This window comes from Mytilus trossulus, chromosome 3 (genome assembly GCF_036588685.1).
Source record: "Mytilus trossulus isolate FHL-02 chromosome 3, PNRI_Mtr1.1.1.hap1, whole genome shotgun sequence".
NCBI classification, from domain to species: domain Eukaryota; kingdom Metazoa; phylum Mollusca; class Bivalvia; order Mytilida; family Mytilidae; genus Mytilus; species Mytilus trossulus.
Genome location: NC_086375.1, coordinates 83,293,336 through 83,318,358, shown reverse-complemented (window position 1 = coordinate 83,318,358; position 25,023 = coordinate 83,293,336). Strand labels below are relative to the sequence as shown.

General features: G+C 33.1%; 1 protein-coding gene across 1 annotated transcript in view; it reads left to right on the top strand.

Moving 5' to 3' along the window:
* The window catches only part of LOC134711088 (protocadherin Fat 4-like), a 107,576-nt gene that overhangs the window by 46,012 nt on the left and 36,541 nt on the right, over nucleotides 1-25,023 (top strand). Inside the window, exons 47-56 of the mRNA XM_063571522.1 lie at nucleotides 2,881-2,994; nucleotides 3,756-3,830; nucleotides 4,442-4,627; nucleotides 4,939-5,100; nucleotides 5,480-5,636; nucleotides 6,169-6,293; nucleotides 6,985-7,287; nucleotides 9,200-9,382; nucleotides 9,825-11,145; nucleotides 11,817-11,942. Coding sequence (XP_063427592.1) covers nucleotides 2,881-2,994; nucleotides 3,756-3,830; nucleotides 4,442-4,627; nucleotides 4,939-5,100; nucleotides 5,480-5,636; nucleotides 6,169-6,293; nucleotides 6,985-7,287; nucleotides 9,200-9,382; nucleotides 9,825-11,145; nucleotides 11,817-11,942 — 2,752 coding nt within the window. The remainder of the gene's footprint in view (nucleotides 1-2,880; nucleotides 2,995-3,755; nucleotides 3,831-4,441; nucleotides 4,628-4,938; nucleotides 5,101-5,479; nucleotides 5,637-6,168; nucleotides 6,294-6,984; nucleotides 7,288-9,199; nucleotides 9,383-9,824; nucleotides 11,146-11,816; nucleotides 11,943-25,023) is intronic.

Sequence of the window (25,023 nt, the reverse complement as noted above, 5' to 3'; positions counted from 1 at the left end):
GCTGGATTTTCTCGTTGCTTTCGTTCTCATTTTGATCGTTGAAATAATGTCGTGCGATTTTCGTATTAACTGTTACATCTCGGATGTCATCTAAAATTTCTAACCATGATTTAACTATGTTGCTAGGCAACACCTGGTCCCAATCGTATCCTTCTTTCCAGTGTGGTCTCAGGTTCAATAAATCGGCCATTTCTTGAGTGATAAAGCTTCGCTGGGCTCCTTCGTCGAATAGTATATTGGCAGTGTTAAAATGTGTCTTGTCATACGTGCTATCGCTGTTTTCAACAATACCTGCGATCTAACTGATGATGTGGATGAATGCATGCTTGCGACTGCGGCATCAGTATCTGGTTTTGGTGTACTGCTATCTTTAGACTTGGTATACAGGTGTGATTCATTCTTTGAACAAATCCTAGTATGGTGTCGTTTATTACAGTTTTTACACGTTTTATCGGATTTGCAATCGGCAACTCTGTGATTTCCTAAGCAATTGAAACATGCCTGTTTCTCCTTAACAATGCGTTTTCGAGCTTCAATTTCTGTAACAGTTTTACAAGCTAATGGGGCGTGAACTCCTTGACAATAGATGCACAGCTTCTTGGTTATGTCTCTTTTCCCTTTCTGATTTACAAAGTTGCGATTTGTACCCATAAAGAATGCTGATGTGGGTGTGTTATTTGGCTCTATATCATCTACGTTTACCGACTGACCCGCTTCCTTAATCGTTATCTCATGTTGAATAACTTGCCGTCGTTATAACTTGCCGTAACGACGGCAATTTCCAGTGGACGCCTCCGTGGGCATGTACCATATTTTCCCGTATATTCCCAGGTAGTTTATTTAAAATTATGGGAACTAAAAGGCTTCCGAACGACTCGTGAGACTCCCCTATACTTTCAAGGCCAAGGATGTAGTTTTCCATGCTGTCGTAGAATTTTTTCAAATGTGTAATATTTGAAGTTGGACTAGGAAGGCTGATTAAACTCTGCATGTATGTTTGAACTATCTTATGCGGTTGACCGAATCTTTGTTTCAGTACATGTAATGCTTGTCTGTAATTTGTGTTAGTTATTTGTAGACCTGCTATGCATTTGGTGGCTTCTCCGAACAGTTGAGATTTCAAGTAATTAAATGTCTGTACATCGTTTAAAGACAGGTTATCGTGTACGGCAGCACTAAACGAATCCCAAAAGGGTTGCCATTCTAACATATTCCCACTGAACGTTGGTAAATTTAATTTGGGAGCCATTCTAACATATTCCCACTGAACGTTGGTAAATTTAATTTGGGAAGTTTGTGGTACATGCTGGAGTTTGAAAAAACGGAAGCTGATGTATTTGCGTGCATGAAACTAGGCGGTGGCTGACTTTCTTGATGATTTGTGTAATCAATAAACTCGTGTGCATTTGGGTTAAGCAATAACTTACTAGACTGTTTGACTGTGATTTCCGATTCCTTCATGATTTTTGAAAGTTTAGTTACACTCATTTCTATGTCATATGTGTATCTGTCGGCTTCCTCTATTTCTTCGCTCACTTCCTCTTCCAATAGTTCCTCCACAATCTTCTCGTTCGGTTGATTGATCGTTTCCTGCTTCTTCACAATAAGTCCTCAAATGGTTGAAAGTTCACTAACGTCATATTCCTGCAAAAGTTCCTCGGAGCTCAGTTCCACTTTCTTCAGTAACTTTGTAAGAACTCCCTAATGTCCAGCTCGTCTGGTCTTCATCTTCGCGGTACTCATCTTTCGTATTCTTCTGTTTTTGTCACTTGTGAATTATCAATATCTATAGGATCTTCATTTAATTTCGCAAATGTCAATATGTCTGACTTCGCATCCCAACGCATCCCAAGAATTTTTGTCTCGCTATCCGTATCAAGTACATTTGCCTTTGTAGCTTCGTTGCTAAGTTGATTGCTATTTGACTTCCATGTTCTCAAATTAAATCCTGCATTTGTCATTAGTTCTCTAGATTTTTCAAAGAAATTTAAGGCGGCTTCTTCCGTATTAACACTTGTAAGTAAGTTGTCTACATACAAATCTCGTTTGAGTATCTCAGCTGTAGCACTTGTAACCGTTGATAAATGTTTCAATAATGTAGCGTTTAGAATAAATGGCAAACATGTCGCTCCGAATAAAATTACCTTGAATCTGTAAGTCTCAAGTTCACTCTTGGGGTTGCTTGGATCATTAAGCCAGAAAAATAGGGTGGAATCGCGGTCTTCTTCTTCTAGTCCAATCTGGAGGAATGATTTCTCAATATCAGTTGTTAAGTCGTATTTCCCGTAGTGGAATCTTGTAAGTATATCTGTTAGCTTATTAAGCTGCGGCGGTGTAGAAGAAAGGCAATCATTTAAGCTGGGTGACTCTGAATCTTGACGACAACTGCAATCATAAACTATACGTATCGGTGTAGTTGATGAATCTTTTTTCACTGGGTGGTGTGGAATATAATGCACTCGATTAGTAGTCTCATCCAGGGTCTCAACCTTCTCTATAAAACCTTGATTTTCTTGGTCCTTGATTATGTTACCGTATATCTTAAGCATCTCTGGTTCTTTAGTAAGTCGGTTTATTACGTTGTATGCTCTCTTTCTGGCGATCATCTCGTTGCTAGGCGACTCCGGATGTTCTGGTTTCCATGGAAACTTGGCGATGTACCTATTGTCTTTCAAATGAATGTTATTCTCTTGGTAAGTGGTCATTTCTTGTAAGTCTGTTTTCGCTTTCACTTCGCTGTCTGTTTCTGTTCCTATGGATTCGATTTCCCATTCTTCTAGTCTGTGTGGGGTCAAAATGTTCATAATCGATGACGTTGATTGATTATTACTGTTAGTGTTCAATTGTATAGGTCCTGATGGACTATGTAAACTCTTACAGATAGCTGAAAACAGTCCAATAGATACAGTAGTTGGTAATATTATTGTACAAGATGAAGACAAGAACCAGAAACACAACTGTGATGTACAGAACTCTGTTGTTGTACCATTTGATGTAATTTATTTAAAGTATCTGTAATCTTTTTATAGTATCTTTGACTTATTTATAGTATCTTTAATCTATTTATAGTATCAATAATGAATTTAGAGGATGTAATCTATGTACAGCATCTGTATCAGTTATTCATTTCTATCAAAAATGTATATACTGTGGATTCATCATTATTCGTTGGATTCTAATTTTTGTGGGTTTCATGGGTAACGGTGAATCACATATTCAAATGTTTAAGAAATAAAACATTTTCAATAGGCTTTGTATACAGGAATTGGCAAAACCAAGAAACCAAATATCCACGAATATGCCATTTTTTTGCAATCCACGAAAATTGTTACCCACGAAAATAAATGAATCCACAGTATGTAATGTAATTTAAAGATTTTGTAATTATAATGGTAAACATAACAGAAAATCTAAAAAAGTGTTATTAGACTTTCAACTTAACATTGATGCATTACAATAATTCCTTGTATATTTAACTCACATAAAGCAGCTACACATAAGTTATTTCAGAAGTTAAATTCCAATGGTCATAAACAAATATTATTGACATCCCATTACTGTAGAGTAGTAGCTTTTCTTCCTTATCTTTGATATTTAATTCATCAATAGTGCTCCTTTGACAGTTGTAAATGAAGAAGCATTGTTACAATTGCTCAATCGTTTACAATAACAATGTGTTTTAAATTATAATAGGTCATTAATAGATGGTTATTGTAAGAGTAGCATTTTGAAGCTTTTTGACTTTTGTTTTATAGATAACAGAGGAACTCAAACTAATTGTTAAAAGAGAGAAGTTGGATTATGAGGAAACAAACACCTATGTTATAGATGTAAGTAAACTAACACATATGTTATAGATGTAAGTAAACTAACACATATGTTATAGATGTAAGTAAACTAACACATATGTTATAGATGTAAGTAAACTAACACATATGTTATAGATGTAAGTAAACTAAGATATGAAGAAACCTGGTTTGGGTTTTACTTAATTCTTGAAGGTAGTACAGTGACCTATAGTTGTTCATTTCTGTGTCATTTTGGTCTCTTGTAGTGAGTAGTCTCATTGGCAATCATACCACATCTTATAGTATGAAAAGTTAAAACAATTAAGTTTCATTTTTAACTTCACTTATATAAAATTGCTTGGCATGTTTTATAACCATTGGTTTATATTTCTTTCATATTCAGGATTAAACTTTAAGCTTGATTTCTAAACAAGAAGCCTTATTCAAATATTAAAAAAAAAAGACATATAATGAGTAGGAGTCAATTTTGCATGATGAAAAATGAAATTTGATTGTACATTGTTAAATATTCAGTATATCAGATTAATTCTAATTTATTTTGAATTTCCAGTAGGTATTTCTAGGTCTACAGCTTAACAGTTCCAGCACCCTGCACTAAATAGTGTTTGATTTATTTATTTTCTTTGTTTCAGTTAATTTGCAGAGATGTTGGTTTGGACGGATCACACTTGTCATACCAGAAAGCACTTATTGTAAACATAACAGATATCAATGAGCCACCAACTGATATAAAAATAACAAATGTTGATGTATCAGAATCACAGCTGCCTGGTGAAGTAGTGGCCAAAGTCAGTGCTATGGACCCTGAATCACAACAGGTAGTCGAATTTAAGAAACCTTTCAGTTTCATGATCCAGTCTTGTCTAAACTAAATCCATGTGTGACAAAAAATATACAGCATTAGCAAGTTTTCCTATTTAAATGATACATTTAAAATCATCACTTTTATACAAAAATAATATTGAAATCCTTTTTTAATTTTTTGTTATTTACAAAACACCAAACAAACAGGGAAGTAAAAAGAAGGATTCTGAATAAATGTGTAAATTATATCTCATTGTTACTCAGTCAAGTAGACCTCATATTTCATTGTTTATAAAATAGAAATAAAACCAAACTTATTTTTTAGCTAACATTTAGTGTGGAAGGGTCAGCTGTGTTTAAAATTGAGGGAGAAAATACAGTAGTGACCAGTGGTCAGTTAGATTTTGAGGAAACATCTGAATACACCATCACAATTAAAGTCACTGATGAGGAAGGACTGTTTTCATCGAAAGAATTTGTTTTAAAGGTTTGAAATTTGGATGTTCATTACATTACAATTTTGAATTAATACCAACATCAAAAACTTGTTATTGAAATTTTCATTAAATTATACCTGCCCTGTAAATTAGACAAATAAGAACCAATATTGTGTTTACATCAATTGTAAAAGAGGAAATCTCCATCAAACTGAAAAGAAACTGACAAAAATTTCTTTTCTTCTACTACAAATCCATCAAGATTGCTACATGCCAGTAATACACCCATGGTGCTTCTGTAATTTTTTGATGAAAAACATATAACATTTAAATTTTCTTTCTTTCAATACCTGAACATTTTAAGTTCAACCATTTAAATTTTTATGTGCATGTCATTTATCATAAGTTATCCTCTGAAAACAATCACAGGTCAAAGATGAAAACGAGGCTCCAACAGGAATAAAGTTAGACAACAACCAAGTAGAAGAGAACATTGAAGGTGGAACAGTGATTGGTACATTTAGTACAGATGACCCTGACAGAGGACAGACATTTACATATACACTGCTGCCTGGATATAGTGAGGGTACTAACAAATATTAACATCATACTTGTCATTTTCCCTAAGAAATTGAATGACTTTTTATAGATATAGGAAGATGTGGTATGAGTGCCAATGAGACAAGTCTCCATCCAAGTCACAAGTTATAAAAGTAAGGTATGATCATTAACAGGTAGCCTCTGTTCACAAAGAACAGCAAGCTATAAAGGGCCCAAAAATATTACTAGTGAAAAACCATTCAAACAGGAAAACCAACTGTCTAACCTATTTAAAAAAACGAGAAAGGAGAAACATATAACCCCACCAACAAACGACAACTACTGAACATCAGACTTTATAGGTTAGTTTATATTTAATACTAATTTGTGCACAGTTAATCATTTTATAACCTTATAAAACAGATGAGTGTTATGCAGTAAAAGGTGTTATTAATTTCCTCAAGTTTTAAAAAAAATCAGTCAAATGAATAGAATCTGATTAATTAGATAGATGAAACTAGCTTAACAATACAGATAGGAATGAAAATGATTTTCAGTTCCTTCTGACTTTTTTCCAGGATATTTTGCCATTTTTGGAAACAAGCTAGTAGCTGGACAGTTAACATTAGATTATGAAACAAATAATGAATATAAGATGTTAGTAGTGAGCAAGGATGATGGGACACCTTCTAAATCTGTTCAGGTATATATAGCTTCGTGGATATAAACAAATAATGAATATAAGATGTTAGTAGAGAGCAGGGATGATAGAATACCTTCGAAATCTGTGCAGGTATATATAGCCATAGTGGATATAAACAAATAACAATCCAAAGGTTAATCACAAATTACAGTTTTGGTATGTAAGAGATGGCAGGATAAATAAAGGCAACAGTAGCATACCGCTGTTCGAAATTCATAAATTGCTTGAGAAAAAAACAAATTTGCATTACAAACTAAAACTGAGGGAAACACATCAAATATAAGAGACTACAACACAACAGAAACACAACCTTAAAATTTGACACACACTTTGATTATCATTTGTCTATTGTTGCTTAGATAATTATAATGAAATGAAAACAAACATTAAGTTATTTGACAAAAAAACATGTCAGACATAAGTTCATAACAAATAAATCAGTAGGATCATCAAGGCATTTAATAGATCATAATACAAACACAGGAATAATAGATGTTATTAAAACACTCAACTTTTACTCTTTACTTAGATTTCATGTTCTGTGTAAACCAGAAATGTACACATTCAGCTTCACAAATAAATCTAACATGCAATGGGAAAAGTACTACATATGTCTTGTTAAAAGCTGAATGCATTAAAGAGCTTTAACACAAGTAATCAAAAGTAATGACATGTGTGTTTTTATTTATAGAAAGAAATCACTATATTTGTCAGAGATTTGAATGACCCTCCTGAGTCTATTATTTTTGGCAATGTTTCTCCTCTTGATGAAGACACACCTCTAAAGACTATCATCACAGCCATACAGGTTGATGATCCTGATGCTGGCCAATCACATTCATGTAATCTTCAAACTAAATCTACACCATTTGCCATTTTCACCAACGATATTACAGAAAAGTCCTTGGTGTTGACCAATGTTTTAGATTTTGAGACAACAAAGATTTATAACTTAGTGGTGCAGTGCTCTGATGGAGAGTTTTCTATACAGAAGGTAATATCATAAGGAAAAATAAATTTTATGGAAAGAAAAGTTTTGATGTATGTAGGATGCATTAATGTATTGGCTTTTCATTAATAGTTTGTGTAAAACTGGAGTTATCTCCCTTGTTACAATTTGTTTTACGAAGTTACACAAGCTGCAAAATACTATAACAATACTATGTTTTATAACTTTCTATATGGGATGCATTTTGGTTTAGGCTTCTAATTCATAGTGGGCCTTCATGGCTGAGTGGTCTAAACAGTTACTACTGTAATCACTAGCCAGTTAACACTGAGGTTGTGTTTTTGAACTCCGCTCTTGCTGGTGCACTCAACTCCAATCTTATTTGATTAGAATTGTCAGTTTTCCTAATGAAGGTCGGTAGTTTTCTTCTGGCTCTGCAGCTTCCTCCACCAATAAAAACTGGCTGCCACAAATAGTCTAAATGCAGTGCTTAAAAGTGGCATTAAAACACCAAAAAGCAAATCAAATCTAATTTATAGTTTGTGGAGTAATCTCCCTTGTCACAACTTGTTCTGCAAAGGTACACAAGTTGTATAATACTGTATCAATATTATGTTTTATAAATATTTATATAGGCACAATTGGTAATGTTTTCAATATAGGTAGCTGGATGCAGGTGAACTAATCATACAGTGAAACTTCTCAAAACCGGCCGCCCGTCGGACCACGGGATTCGGCCGGTTTTCAGGGGTGGCCGGTTTATTGAATTTGAAATAAGCAAGAGTTACTTTCCTTCAATATAATAGTTACTTCCCTTCAATATGTGTGGATTTGTATTTTTTTACCATGTATTGTACCTCAATCTTTAAGTGTGTTTTGTTGTGTAAATTTAGCTTTGTATTCCATATTGATTATGAAATAAATATTAAAACATCATTTGTATCTTTATTATTTTTTATTTTGCAGGAATAACAAATAAAATGCAACTATATAACAAAACAGTTTTAATATCTATATATAATGTTATTGAAAAAAGCAACAACGATTTGTAGGCCAGTGAAGATCTTAAACACTTCCATTCACACTTCCATATAATTAAAGATAAAATAAAAAACACTTCCATATAATCATCTAAAAATTGTCATCGGTACCATACGATGTTATTAATGATATTAAAATCATTTCCGCAAAAGCAATACACAAACACGCAAGCACTGTAATAAAAGCGTGTCATCAGTTTAAAGAAAACATCAATATTAATTTCTGTAAATGCCTAAAACATATTTTTTTAAATGATCAAATAAAGCTGGAGCCCAGCTAAAACATTTGATGAAAATGAATTATCATCTTTGATTAGCGTGGGTGAAGATCATAATCTCTCAACCGATAATTTATTCGGGTATTGATTTGACATTGACAGGTTAACACTACTCAGTGACCATGCAGGTGTCTAATTGACCGGATTAACTTGTTTGTTTATATAACAGTATTGTGTATGGACTAATGATTACAAATGAGAAGGCCGGTTTTATGAGGTGATATTTTATTGATTTTGATTGCACAAATACACAAAGAACGGCCGGTATCCGGTTTAAAGGGGTGGCCGGTTTTATAAGGTTACCTGATTACCTTATTTACATACACGCCGGCCGGGACTTGTTGATTTGGCCGATATGAAGGGAGAACCGGTATTAAGAGGGACCGGTTTAGAGAAGTTTCACTGTACTTTCAAAGGGAAAATTTTCTCTTGATAAAGGTGGAAGTCTATGAATCCAAAAGACTGGCATTTATTCCAATTTGGTTCTTTCTCATTAGCTCACCATTCGATGTTTATTATCCTCATAATAAGATTGGAATTTTTATTCAATGGGATATTTCATCTTTTTTTTTTATTGCTTTGTCCTCACCAAACCTATGATACTGAATCCATCATTACACAGGTGTTTCTATGTTTCAGAACTTACAGATTGAAGTTAATGATAAGAATGAAGCTCCAACTTCCATTGTTCTATCAGGGTCACAAACAATACTGGCAGACGCAAAAGTTGGAGACTTGATAGGACAGTTTTCAACCAAAGATCCTGATCAGAATCAAGTTCACAGCTTTGTTTTAAAGGGACCCAATTCTGATCTTTTCCAGGTAAGTGGAGAATTAAAATATAAAACTGATAATAGCACTATGTTTTTCAAGTATTCAATTATGCCTTAGCAATGTGTTTAAGCATTTCTTTTGAAAAGATTTATAAATTTACAAACATCTGAGCTATACTCTTCAATATCCAAATGACATCTAAAGATCTTTATACAGTCTTAAACAATAGACAGGTGTTCACACTGTTCGTCAGAAACTAAATAATGGCAGGTTATAAAATGTTGTAAGTAAATAAAAAAACATATTACCAGAGATCTGCCATGATCACCAAATTCTCCAAACAAAAAAAACATTTGAGACTCAAAACAAGTACAATGTACCATACAATGTTTCTAACTTGGAAGAGGCACATGAAATCGTGGATGGTTATTTTCATATTAAAACAGAACTTTCTAATCAGTGATGATACAAATAAACTATATATTTTTAGATTGATGGGAGTAAGTTACTAGTGAATTCAGCCATTCCTACAGCTGTTTTGACAAGTGCCAATCCAGTGATTACAATTACAGTACGGGTATCAGACAATGGGGATCCTATTCAATATCTACAACAAAACATCACACTGCTGGTCACAAACATACAAGTACTTGCTGCAGAACTGCCGTCTGTTGCCCTAGACAACTTAGATGTGGCAGAAGATTCAGATGTAGGAACAATTATAGGAACATTATATAATGTTAACCAATCAGTGGAAGACAATATTATATTTGAATTTGAAAAAAATCCTGGTGGTTTCTTCTCTATAAAAGAAAATAAACATTTGGTTCTGGAAAAGAGCTTAGCCAACTATACTGGTACCTCAGTTACAGTTGTAATCAGAGTAAGAAATGTAGAAACATTTGAGCAGTCATCACAGGAAGTCACTATTCTAATCAAACAGGTTGATAGATGTTTTAACGATGGTAAAACCTGTGATGAGAATGCTAGATGTGTAAAATTAAATGCCACCTACCATATGTGTAACTGTGAACATGGTTTTACAGGGGATGGCTACTCCTGTTTAAACATTGATGATTGTACAGGAGAGGACACCTGTCAGAATGGGGCTACATGTGTGGATGGCATTGACACATTTTCATGCATCTGTCCAAAAGATTTCAATGGACTTATATGTGAAAAATCATTACAGCCTGAAAATCCATGCACTAAAAATCCATGCAAGAATAATGCTGCCTGTTTATCTGAGGATGGTAAATCTTATGTATGTAACTGTGCTCCAGGGTGGACGGGAGGAACTTGCTCAGATAGCATAGACGATTGTCAAAACTCAGCCTGTTTATCAGGAGGACAGTGTGTAGACAAACATAGAACCTACATATGTAACTGTCCTCAGGACAGGACAGGACCTAGGTGTCAGTATTTTACTAGCTCATGTAATGCTAACGCTTGTGAAAACAATAAAACTAACATATGTATTCCACTGTATGACAAAGACAATTATGCATGTGGGAAATCTGTAAAACTCACTATAGATGTGCCCAAAAATGCTGACCTTGATGAACCCGAGTATAAAGCTAGAATGAATGACATCATCCTGGAATTACTAGACAGGAAAGGAATATCCACAACATCCAGAAGACGTAAGCGTAGAAGTGCTGACACAGCAGAGGTTCAAGTTTATGTTGAAAGTATCACTGATAATGGAGACGGGACAGTGACCGTCAGCTTTGTTGTATTAAATACAAATGACATGGCTTTCACAGAGGAGGAAGTCAATGACATGCTGTATAAAAGTTGTACAGATTTAGGTAAACTAACAAAATTGTAAATTATTTGAAGATGATGTGTGGGTATATACCTCAATAAAACAGCAACCCAACCATTATAGTTCTAGATGGCAGCATGCAGTCATCAACATTAGACATGTGTCTATATAATATGCAAGCTCTAAATTGTTAAAAAAAAAATGAGGTGAATTTTGTTATTAAAAGCTAACAAAGACTGACGACCTTCACCAAATTCTCATTCTACTAGAAATTAGGATGTGGCAACCACTAATGAAATACACATGTCATTTATACATATACAAACACCTATCACAACATTTTGAATGAGAGAAAAGAGTTTTCTTGATATTTCATGAACTTTCATATTATACCCATAGGATTATGTTGTAAAGACTGATCAAAGGATAATGGCATTGATTTCATGATCTCTACCTATCTTGATTTTATTGCAGATAGATCGAAAGCAAAAAAGATATTATTCTATATATAGTGTATAAGAGAATACTGAGAGTTACTGAATCTGAAAATAGTTTAACAAAAATCTTCTCTGAAACTACAGATGTGTCTTGTGACTACTAAACTGTGTCTTGGGACCTCTAGTTTTATTTTTTTCTGGAAATTTTGAATTCTGATTTAATGTTTGATACATTGTTTGATCTGCCTAAACAAATTTTAGATTTTTTTCCCAATAGAAAGAGAAAATCTATTTGAGACTGAGGTTTGCCCTGCAGTCATAGGGCTACATGAACAACAGACAATTGTTCCAGAAGAGAAGGAAGAGGGAGGTTTATCAGGGGCAGTTATAGGAGGGGGTATAGGTAAGTTATAGTTATATTTGTGTCAAGTTTTACATCAACATGGTAAAACAAGGGGTACAATCAAAATCATGTGATGGATATACACACACCGGAAGTTACAGTAGAACTCGCCGCTTGAAAGGTTAGTAGTTGCATTTTCTTGTTTATATCAATTAAATTTTGATTAATAAGTTGGCACACCGAATGTCGGATAGTATGTAGCTTTAAAATACACAATTGTTTTTGCTAGAAAGCGTGCAGTTATTGCAAACACTTCGACACAGTTCAAAATTTTCGACGGATCACACACACACTCAATATTTTTTCAACGGATAAGCACACACTTTGAATATTTTTATTCAAAATTTCATAAAATTGTTTTCTTTATGATTTGTTCGGCAAAATAAATGCATGACTCAATTCAACACCGCTACTATTGATTTATACAATAATTTATTTTACGATAAACGCTTGGTTTATTGTCGAAACTCCAATTTTCAAAAATGATACCACACACACCGAAAAAAACAACGGATAACACACACACATTATTATGCTCCTGGAGATAGCGTTTTTGTGTGAAGGTCTTGTTACAAATATCACTCATTCATAACTAAGACCTTCAGCAACTTCGTGGGTTTTGCTTTGCCTCGAAAGACTGCTTCTGAAGCGGTATGCTTTGCCGCATATCTTGCAAATGTTGGATTTTATCCCTGTGTGCATATCCATGTGGTCTTTCTGATGGGATGCACGACTTAATGTAGCTTCACATTGGGTACATTTGTGATCGCCTCCCTTGTCCTCATACAGGCAGTGGTTCTTCAGATAGGCATCTGTTGCAAATGACTTGCCAAACGTTTTACATATGAATGGCTTATGGTTTTGGTGTTTTTTGTTTGCCAAATGGGAAGTAAAGTTTGACTTGTTGAAAAAACAAGCTTGCATTCAGGAATATGGCCCCTGTTCATCATGCCTCATCTCGTGTTGTCGTAAACCACTTCGACCTTTAAATTTCTTTCCACAGTGCTTGCACAAATGTGACATATTCTATAAATAAATAGAAAGAATTGATTTTTTTTAAATGAATATAAGAAAAATATAAATAATCTAACACTAGATATAATCTATTTAAACATTTATTTCTCATCGCTTCTGTTTTAAGATATGTTCGAGGTTTGGCATGCCATAAAACCAGGTTCAACCCACCACTTTTATTCCCCTTTAAAAAAAAAAAGTGTCCTGTACCAAGTCAGGAATATGGTCATTGTTATATTATTGTTCGTTTCTCTGTGTGTTGCATTTTAACGTTGAGTCGGTTGTGTTTCCTCTTATTTTTGAGATAAGACGTGGCACGGTACTTGTCTATCCCAAATTCATGTATTTGGTTTTCATGTTATATTTGTTATTCTCGTGGTCTTTTGTCTGATGCTTGGTCCATTTCTGTGTGTTTTGCGTTTCGGTGTTGTGTCGTTGTTCTCTTATATTTAATGCGTTTCGCTCGGTTTTGGTTTGTTACCCCGATTTTGTTTTTTGTCCATGGATGTATGAGTTTTGAACAGCGGTATACAACTGTTGCCTTTATTGGTGTCATGCGTGAGTTACTACTACGGGAGAGGTTAACGACTATAACTGGCTTTAAAGCCCTTTTACGGTAGGAAAACTGAAATTTATGTATTTATCTTGATATGCAAATGAGATGATTTCGGTTCTGTATGTTAATCAACCTGTTCGCCCTTCGTTATACAAATGCGTTAAGTCCCTTCGATTAACATTCGATAAACAATCAAGGTCGTGAAACCTGCAAAATGATTTGTCGAACAGAACACCATTCCGAGAATACTTGTATAAATTTTTAAGACCTCTAACCAGCTGGTTTTGTAAGATACACCACGCGACATATAAGAAAATTAAAGCGATGAGAGATTGCTTTTCAATTAAAATGTTATATAGGTTAAGCTTATATTAAATTGTTCTTATGTTTTTAGTATAATGTAGTAAAATACATCATTTGACTTTGCCTGAAACTTTGTACATACCTTCAGTTTCGGTTTGTGTGTGTGTGTGTTATCATTTGAATTAATGGGGTGTGTGTGGTATCATTTGTGAAAAATCAGCTATTCTCCTGTCAAACGACCATTTATCGTAATTATTTGATTGATTAAATCAAAATTAAATATGATGAATTAAAAAATGCATTCTTTTTCCACTGAAAACTCCCATAACATTGACTTTCAGAAATTTTGTTATAAAAACATATGAGGTGTGTGTGTTATCTGGCGAAATTTTGGAACTGTGTCGAAGTGTTAGCATTAACTGCACGCTTTCCAGCAAGGATAATTGTGTATTTCAAAACTAGATAGTATCCGACATTCGGTGCACTACCTTATTTATTAAATTTTATTGATATAAACAAGTAAATACGACTACTTACCTTTCAAGCGGTCTGCTCGACTGTTCCTTCCGGTGTGTGTATATCCATCATGTGATTTTGATTGTACCCCTTGGTAAAAGGGTTTTACTTGTCAGATAGGTTGCCAGAAATGTTGAAAAAGTCCAATTATTAATATTTGTGTATTGTGTTATATATTTCATTTCTTAAGTAGTTTTCACGTGACATGACGTAACATAGATTAGAGGTTTGATAGAGCCTTGCATCAGTGGTGCATTATTGACAGATCCAGGGGTTGGACCCCCCCTTTTTTTTGGCTGATCAATGCATTTGAATAGGGACATATAGTTGGAATCCCCCCCCCCCCCCTCATTTGTCCTGGGTTGCGAACCCCACCTTTTTAAAATGGCTAGATCTGCCCCTGGTGATGGATAGTTTCACAGCTTAATAATTTAAAGCCTTTGCAATAATCACTGATATAGATATCATCACAGTTATACAGCCTCATAACCATTAATGGTATTACACATGCCAAGGAAAGAAAATTAGAGAAAACAATTTTTTATTCAACTCTGACAAACAATACTATAATAATAGAGATAGTTATAAGGTTCATCACATGACCTATGTTTAATGGGGGTCTCATTTGGGGGTTCTGATCCCGGATCCCTCTTACTGTTTTGTCAGATTCCAGTATCCCGCTTACACTATGTAAGAAAGCAATTCTCATTTCTTTTGCAACTTCCAGTGTAATTTGACTTTCACGTGTCACGCTTACAAAAAATCGTCAATCCCCTGTCACACTTAGACCCCAATGAGACCCAATTTGTGGTAGGTTGTGCTATAGTGTTGATAATCTTTATAGGTATTATAATAGTGAAAGTTCAGTTTGTCACATGACCTCTGTTTCATTTGTTGTAGGTGCAGTTTTAAGGATTATTATTTTTATCGGTATTATAATAGTGATAATATCGTTCTTCACATGACCCATGTTTAATATATTGCAGGTGGAGCTGTAGTGTTGATAATCATTATAGGTATAATAATAGTGATAGTTTAGTTAGTCACATGACCCATGTTTAATTCATTGCAGGTGGAGCTGTAGTGTTGATAATCACTATAGGTATAATAATAGTGATAGTTTAGTTAGTCACATGACCCATGTTTAATTCATTGCAGGTGGAGCTGTAGTGTTGATAATCATTATAGGTATAATAATAGTGATAGTTTAGTTAGTCACATGACTTATGTTTAATTCATTGCAGGTGGAGCTGTAGTGTTGATAATCACTATAGGTATAATAATAGTGATAGTTTAGTTAGTCACATGACTTATGTTTAATTCATTGCAGGTGGAGCTGTAGTGTTGATAATCATTATAGGTATAATAATAGTGATAGTTTAGTTAGTCACATGACTTATGTTTAATTCATTGCAGGTGGAGCTGTAGTGTTGATAATCACTATAGGTATAATAATAGTGATAGTTTAGTTAGTCACATGACTTATGTTTGATTTATTGCAGGTGGAGCTGTAGTGTTGATAATCACTATAGGTATAATAATAGTGATAGTTTAGTTAGTCACATGACTTATGTTTGATTTATTGCAGGTGGAGCTGTAGTGTTGATAATCACTATAGGTATAATAATAGTGATAGTTTAGTTAGTCACATGACTTATGTTTAATTCATTGCAGGTGGAGCTGTAGTGTTGATAATCATTATAGGTATAATAATAGTGATAGTTTAGTTAGTCACATGACCCATGTTTAATTCATTGCAGGTGGAGCTGTAGTGTTGATAATCATTATAGGTATAATAATAGTGATAGTTTAGTTAGTCACATGACTTATGTTTAATATATTGCAGGTGGAGCTGTAGTGTTGATAATCACTATAGGTATAATAATAGTGATAGTTTAGTTAGTCACATGACTTATGTTTAATTCATTGCAGGTGGAGCTGTAGTGTTGATAATCATTATAGGTATAATAATAGTGATAGTTTAGTTAGTCACATGACTTATGTTTAATTCATTGCAGGTGGAGCTGTAGTGTTGATAATCATTATAGGTATAATAATAGTGATAGTTTAGTTAGTCACATGACTTATGTTTGATTCATTGCAGGTGGAGCTGTAGTGTTGATAATCATTATAGGTATAATAATAGTGATAGTTTAGTTAGTCACATGACTTATGTTTAATTCATTGCAGGTGGAGCTGTAGTGTTGATAATCACTATAGGTATAATAATAGTGATAGTTTAGTTAGTCACATGACTTATGTTTGATTCATTGCAGGTGGAGCTGTAGTGTTGATAATCACTATAGGTATAATAATAGTGATAGTTTAGTTAGTCACATGACTTATGTTTAATTCATTGCAGGTGGAGCTGTAGTGTTGATAATCATTATAGGTATAATAATAGTGATAGTTTAGTTAGTCACATGACCCATGTTTAATTCATTGCAGGTGGAGCTGTAGTGTTGATAATCACTATAGGTATAATAATAGTGATAGTTTAGTTAGTCACATGACTTATGTTTAATTCATTGCAGGTGGAGCTGTAGTGTTGATAATCACTATAGGTATAATAATAGTGATAGTTTAGTTAGTCACATGACTTATGTTTGATTCATTGCAGGTGGAGCTGTAGTGTTGATAATCACTATAGGTATAATAATAGTGATAGTTTAGTTAGTCACATGACCCATGTTTAATTCATTGCAGGTGGAGCTGTAGTGTTGATAATCACTATAGGTATAATAATAGTGATAGTTTAGTTAGTCACATGACCCATGTTTAATTCATTGCAGGTGGAGCTGTAGTGTTGATAATCACTATAGGTATAATAATAGTGATAGTTTAGTTAGTCACATGACTTATGTTTAATTCATTGCAGGTGGAGCTGTAGTGTTGATAATCATTATAGGTATAATAATAGTGATAGTTTAGTTAGTCACATGACTTATGTTTAATTCATTGCAGGTGGAGCTGTAGTGTTGATAATCACTATAGGTATAATAATAGTGATAGTTTAGTTAGTCACATGACTTATGTTTAATTCATTGCAGGTGGAGCTGTAGTGTTGATAATCATTATAGGTATAATAATAGTGATAGTTTAGTTAGTCACATGACTTATGTTTAATTCATTGCAGGTGGAGCTGTAGTGTTGATAATCACTATAGGTATAATAATAGTGATAGTTTAGTTAGTCACATGACTTATGTTTAATTCATTGCAGGTGGAGCTGTAGTGTTGATAATCACTATAGGTATAATAATAGTGATAGTTTAGTTAGTCACATGACCCATGTTTAATTCATTGCAGGTGGAGCTGTAGTGTTGATAATCACTATAGGTATAATAATAGTGATAGTTTAGTTAGTCACATGACTTATGTTTAATTCATTGCAGGTGGAGCTGTAGTGTTGATAATCACTATAGGTATAATAATAGTGATAGTTTAGTTAGTCACATGACTTATGTTTGATTCATTGCAGGTGGAGCTGTAGTGTTGATAATCACTATAGGTATAATAATAGTGATAGTTTAGTTAGTCACATGACTTATGTTTAATTCATTGCAGGTGGAGCTGTAGTGTTGATAATCACTATAGGTATAATAATAGTGATAGTTTAGTTAGTCACATGACTTATGTTTAATTCATTGCAGGTGGAGCTGTAGTGTTGATAATCACTATAGGTATAATAATAGTGATAGTTTAGTTAGTCACATGACTTATGTTTAATTCATTGCAGGTGGAGCTGTAGTGTTGATAATCACTATAGGTATAATAATAGTGATAGTTTAGTTAGTCACATGACTTATGTTAAATTCATTGCAGGTGGAGCTGTAGTGTTGATAATCACTATAGGTATAATAATAGTGATAGTTTAGTTAGTCACATGACTTATGTTTGATTTATTGCAGGTGGAGCTGTAGTGTTGATAATCATTATAGGTATAATAATAGTGATAGTTTAGTTAGTCACATGACCCATGTTTAATTCATTGCAGGTGGAGCTGTAGTGTTGATAATCATTATAGGTATAATAATAGTGATAGTTTAGTTAGTCACATGACCCATGTTTAATTCATTGCAGGTGGAGCTGTAGTGTTGATAATCATTATAGGTATAATAATAGTGATAGTTTAGTTAGTCACATGACTTATGTTTAATTCATTGCAGGTGGAGCTGTAGTGTTGATAATCACTATAGGTATAATAATAGTGATAGTTTAGTTAGTCACATGACTTATGTTTAATTCATTGCAGGTGGAGCTGTAGTGTTGATAATCACTATAGGTATAATAATAGTGATAGTTTAGTTAGTCACATGACTTATGTTTAATTCATTGCAGGTGGAGCTGTAGTGTTGATAATCATTATAGGTATAATAATAGTGATAGTTTAGTTAGTCACATGACTTATGTTTGATTTATTGCAGGTGGAGCTGTAGTGTTGATAATCATTATAGGTATAATAATAGTGATAGTTTAGTTAGTCACATGACTTATGTTTGATTCATTGCAGGTGGAGCTGTAGTGTTGATAATCACTATAGGTATAATAATAGTGATAGTTTAGTTAGTCACATGACTTATGTTTAATTCATTGCAGGTGGAGCTGTAGTGTTGATAATCACTATAGGTATAATAATAGTGATAGTTTAGTTAGTCACATGACTTATGTTTAATTCATTGCAGGTGGAGCTGTAGTGTTGATAATCATTATAGGTATAATAATAGTGATAGTTTAGTTAGTCACATGACTTATGTTTAATTCATTGCAGGTGGAGCTGTAGTGTTGATAATCACTATAGGTATAATAATAGTGATAGTTTAGTTAGTCACATGACTTATGTTTAATTCATTGCAGGTGGAGCTGTAGTGTTGATAATCACTATAGGTATAATAATAGTGATAGTTTAGTTAGTCACATGACTTATGTTTAATTCATTGCAGGTGGAGCTGTAGTGTTGATAATCACTATAGGTATAATAATAGTGATAGTTTAGTTAGTCACATGACTTATGTTTAATTCATTGCAGGTGGAGCTGTAGTGTTGATAATCACTATAGGTATAATAATAGTGATAGTTTAGTTAGTCACATGACTTATGTTTAATTCATTGCAGGTGGAGCTGTAGTGTTGATAATCATTATAGGTATAATAATAGTGATAGTTTAGTTAGTCACATGACTTATGTTTAATTCATTGCAGGTGGAGCTGTAGTGTTGATAATCATTATAGGTATAATAATAGTGATAGTTTAGTTAGTCACATGACCCATGTTTAATTCATTGCAGGTGGAGCTGTAGTGTTGATAATCATTATAGGTATAATAATAGTGATAGTTTAGTTAGTCACATGACTTATGTTTGATTTATTGCAGGTGGAGCTGTAGTGTTGATAATCATTATAGGTATAATAATAGTGATAGTTTAGTTAGTCACATGACCCATGTTTAATTCATTGCAGGTGGAGCTGTAGTGTTGATAATCACTATAGGTATAATAATAGTGATAGTTTAGTTAGTCACATGACTTATGTTTAATTCATTGCAGGTGGAGCTGTAGTGTTGATAATCACTATAGGTATAATAATAGTTATAGTTTAGTTAGTCACATGACTTATGTTTAATTCATTGCAGGTGGAGCTGTAGTGTTGATAATCACTATAGGTATAATAATAGTGATAGTTTAGTTAGTCACATGACTTATGTTTAATTCATTGCAGGTGGAGCTGTAGTGTTGATAATCACTATAGGTATAATAATAGTGATAGTTTAGTTAGTCACATGACTAATGTTTGATTCATTGCAGGTGGAGCTGTAGTGTTGATAATCATTATAGGTATAATAATAGTGATAGTTTAGTTAGTCACATGACTTATGTTTAATTCATTGCAGGTGGAGCTGTAGTGTTGATAATCATTATAGGTATAATAATAGTGATAGTTTAGTTAGTCACATGACTTATGTTTGATTTATTGCAGGTGGAGCTGTAGTGTTGATAATCATTATAGGTATAATAATAGTGATAGTTTAGTTAGTCACATGACTTATGTTTAATTCATTGCAGGTGGAGCTGTAGTGTTGATAATCATTATAGGTATAATAATAGTGATAGTTTAGTTAGTCACATGACTTATGTTAAATTCATTGCAGGTGGAGCTGTAGTGTTGATAATCACTATAGGTATAATAATAGTGATAGTTTAGTTAGTCACATGACTTATGTTTAATTCATTGCAGGTGGAGCTGTAGTGTTGATAATCATTATAGGTATAATAATAGTGATAGTTTAGTTAGTCACATGACCCATGTTTAATTCATTGCAGGTGGAGCTGTAGTGTTGATAATCATTATAGGTATAATAATAGTGATAGTTTAGTTAGTCACATGACTTATGTTTAATTCATTGCAGGTGGAGCTGTAGTGTTGATAATCACTATAGGTATAATAATAGTGATAGTTTAGTTAGTCACATGACTTATGTTTAATTCATTGCAGGTGGAGCTGTAGTGTTGATAATCACTATAGGTATAATAATAGTGATAGTTTAGTTAGTCACATGACTTATGTTTAATTCATTGCAGGTGGAGCTGTAGTGTTGATAATCACTATAGGTATAATAATAGTGATAGTTTAGTTAGTCACATGACTTATGTTTAATTCATTGCAGGTGGAGCTGTAGTGTTGATAATCATTATAGGTATAATAATAGTGATAGTTTAGTTAGTCACATGACCAATGTTTAATTCATTGCAGGTGGAGCTGTAGTGTTGATAATCATTATAGGTATAATAATAGTGATAGTTTAGTTAGTCACATGACTTATGTTTAATTCATTGCAGGTGGAGCTGTAGTGTTGATAATCACTATAGGTATAATAATAGTGATAGTTTAGTTAGTCACATGACTTATGTTTAATTCATTGCAGGTGGAGCTGTAGTGTTGATAATCATTATAGGTATAATAATAGTGATAGTTTAGTTAGTCACATGACTTATGTTTAATTCATTGCAGGTGGAGCTGTAGTGTTGATAATCACTATAGGTATAATAATAGTGATAGTTTAGTTAGTCACATGACTTATGTTTAATTCATTGCAGGTGGAGCTGTAGTGTTGATAATCACTATAGGTATAATAATAGTGATAGTTTAGTTAGTCACATGACTTATGTTTGATTCATTGCAGGTGGAGCTGTAGTGTTGATAATCATTATAGGTATAATAATAGTGATAGTTTAGTTAGTCACATGACTTATGTTTAATTCATTGCAGGTGGAGCTGTAGTGTTGATAATCACTATAGGTATAATAATAGTGATAGTTTAGTTAGTCACATGACTTATGTTTAATTCATTGCAGGTGGAGCTGTAGTGTTGATAATCACTATAGGTATAATAATAGTGATAGTTTAGTTAGTCACATGACTTATGTTTAATTCATTGCAGGTGGAGCTGTAGTGTTGATAATCATTATAGGTATAATAATAGTGATAGTTTAGTTAGTCACATGACCCATGTTTAATTCATTGCAGGTGGAGCTGTAGTGTTGATAATCATTATAGGTATAATAATAGTGATAGTTTAGTTAGTCACATGACTTATGTTTAATTCATTGCAGGTGGAGCTGTAGTGTTGATAATCATTATAGGTATAATAATAGTGATAGTTTAGTTAGTCACATGACTTATGTTTAATTCATTGCAGGTGGAGCTGTAGTGTTGATAATCACTATAGGTATAATAATAGTGATAGTTTAGTTAGTCACATGACTTATGTTTAATTCATTGCAGGTGGAGCTGTAGTGTTGATAATCACTATAGGTATAATAATAGTGATAGTTTAGTTAGTCACATGACTTATGTTTAATTCATTGCAGGTGGAGCTGTAGTGTTGATAATCACTATAGGTATAATAATAGTGATAGTTTAGTTAGTCACATGACTTATGTTTAATTTATTGCAGGTGGAGCTGTAGTGTTGATAATCACTATAGGTATAATAATAGTGATAGTTTAGTTAGTCACATGACTTATGTTTAATTCATTGCAGGTGGAGCTGTAGTGTTGATAATCATTATAGGTATAATAATAGTGATAGTTTAGTTAGTCACATGACTTATGTTTAATTCATTGCAGGTGGAGCTGTAGTGTTGATAATCACTATAGGTATAATAATAGTGATAGTTTAGTTAGTCACATGACTTATGTTTAATTCATTGCAGGTGGAGCTGTAGTGTTGATAATCACTATAGGTATAATAATAGTGATAGTTTAGTTAGTCACATGACTTGTTTAATTCATTGCAGGTGGAGCTGTAGTGTTGATAATCACTATAGGTATAATAATAGTGATAGTTTAGTTAGTCACATGACTTATGTTTAATTCATTGCAGGTGGAGCTGTAGTGTTGATAATCATTATAGGTATAATAATAGTGATAGTTTAGTTAGTCACATGACTTATGTTTAATTCATTGCAGGTGGAGCTGTAGTGTTGATAATCACTATAGGTATAATAATAGTGATAGTTTAGTTAGTCACATGACTTATGTTTAATTCATTGCAGGTGGAGCTGTAGTGTTGATAATCACTATAGGTATAATAATAGTGATAGTTTAGTTAGTCACATGACTTATGTTTAATTCATTGCAGGTGGAGCTGTAGTGTTGATAATCATTATAGGTATAATAATAGTGATAGTTTAGTTAGTCACATGACTTATGTTTAATTCATTGCAGGTGGAGCTGTAGTGTTGATAATCACTATAGGTATAATAATAGTGATAGTTTAGTTAGTCACATGACTTATGTTTAATTCATTGCAGGTGGAGCTGTAGTGTTGATAATCACTATAGGTATAATAATAGTGATAGTTTAGTTAGTCACATGACCAATGTTTAATTCATTGCAGGTGGAGCTGTAGTGTTGATAATCATTATAGGTATAATAATAGTGATAGTTTAGTTAGTCACATGACTTATGTTTAATTCATTGCAGGTGGAGCTGTAGTGTTGATAATCACTATAGGTATAATAATAGTGATAGTTTAGTTAGTCACATGACTTATGTTTAATTCATTGCAGGTGGAGCTGTAGTGTTGATAATCACTATAGGTATAATAATAGTGATAGTTTAGTTAGTCACATGACTTATGTTTGATTTATTGCAGGTGGAGCTGTAGTGTTGATAATCATTATAGGTATAATAATAGTGATAGTTTAGTTAGTCACATGACTTATGTTTAATTCATTGCAGGTGGAGCTGTAGTGTTGATAATCATTATAGGTATAATAATAGTGATAGTTTAGTTAGTCACATGACTTATGTTTAATTCATTGCAGGTGGAGCTGTAGTGTTGATAATCACTATAGGTATAATAATAGTGATAGTTTAGTTAGTCACATGACTTATGTTTAATTCATTGCAGGTGGAGCTGTAGTGTTGATAATCACTATAGGTATAATAATAGTGATAGTTTAGTTAGTCACATGACCCATGTTTAATTCATTGCAGGTGGAGCTGTAGTGTTGATAATCACTATAGGTATAATAATAGTGATAGTTTAGTTAGTCACATGACTTATGTTTAATTCATTGCAGGTGGAGCTGTAGTGTTGATAATCACTATAGGTATAATAATAGTGATAGTTTAGTTAGTCACATGACTTATGTTTAATTCATTGCAGGTGGAGCTGTAGTGTTGATAATCACTATAGGTATAATAATAGTGATAGTTTAGTTAGTCACATGACTTATGTTAAATTCATTGCAGGTGGAGCTGTAGTGTTGATAATCACTATAGGTATAATAATAGTGATAGTTTATTAGTCACATGACTTATGTTTAATTCATTGCAGGTGGAGCTGTAGTGTTGATAATCACTATAGGTATAATAATAGTGATAGTTTAGTTAGTCACATGACTTATGTTTAATTCATTGCAGGTGGAGCTGTAGTGTTGATAATCACTATAGGTATAATAATAGTGATAGTTTAGTTAGTCACATGACTTATGTTAAATTCATTGCAGGTGGAGCTGTAGTGTTGATAATCACTATAGGTATAATAATAGTGATAGTTTAGTTAGTCACATGACTTATGTTTAATTCATTGCAGGTGGAGCTGTAGTGTTGATAATCACTATAGGTATAATAATAGTGATAGTTTAGTTAGTCACATGACTTATGTTTAATTCATTGCAGGTGGAGCTGTAGTGTTGATAATCATTATAGGTATAATAATAGTGATAGTTTAGTTAGTCACATGACCAATGTTTAATTCATTGCAGGTGGAGCTGTAGTGTTGATAATCACTATAGGTATAATAATAGTGATAGTTTAGTTAGTCACATGACTTATGTTTAATTCATTGCAGGTGGAGCTGTAGTGTTGATAATCATTATAGGTATAATAATAGTGATAGTTTAGTTAGTCACATGACCCATGTTTAATTCATTGCAGGTGGAGCTGTAGTGTTGATAATCATTATAGGTATAATAATAGTGATAGTTTAGTTAGTCACATGACTTATGTTTAATTCATTGCAGGTGGAGCTGTAGTGTTGATAATCACTATAGGTATAATAATAGTGATAGTTTAGTTAGTCACATGACTTATGTTTAATATATTGCAGGTGGAGCTGTAGTGTTGATAATCACTATAGGTATAATAATAGTGATAGTTTAGTTAGTCACATGACTTATGTTTAAT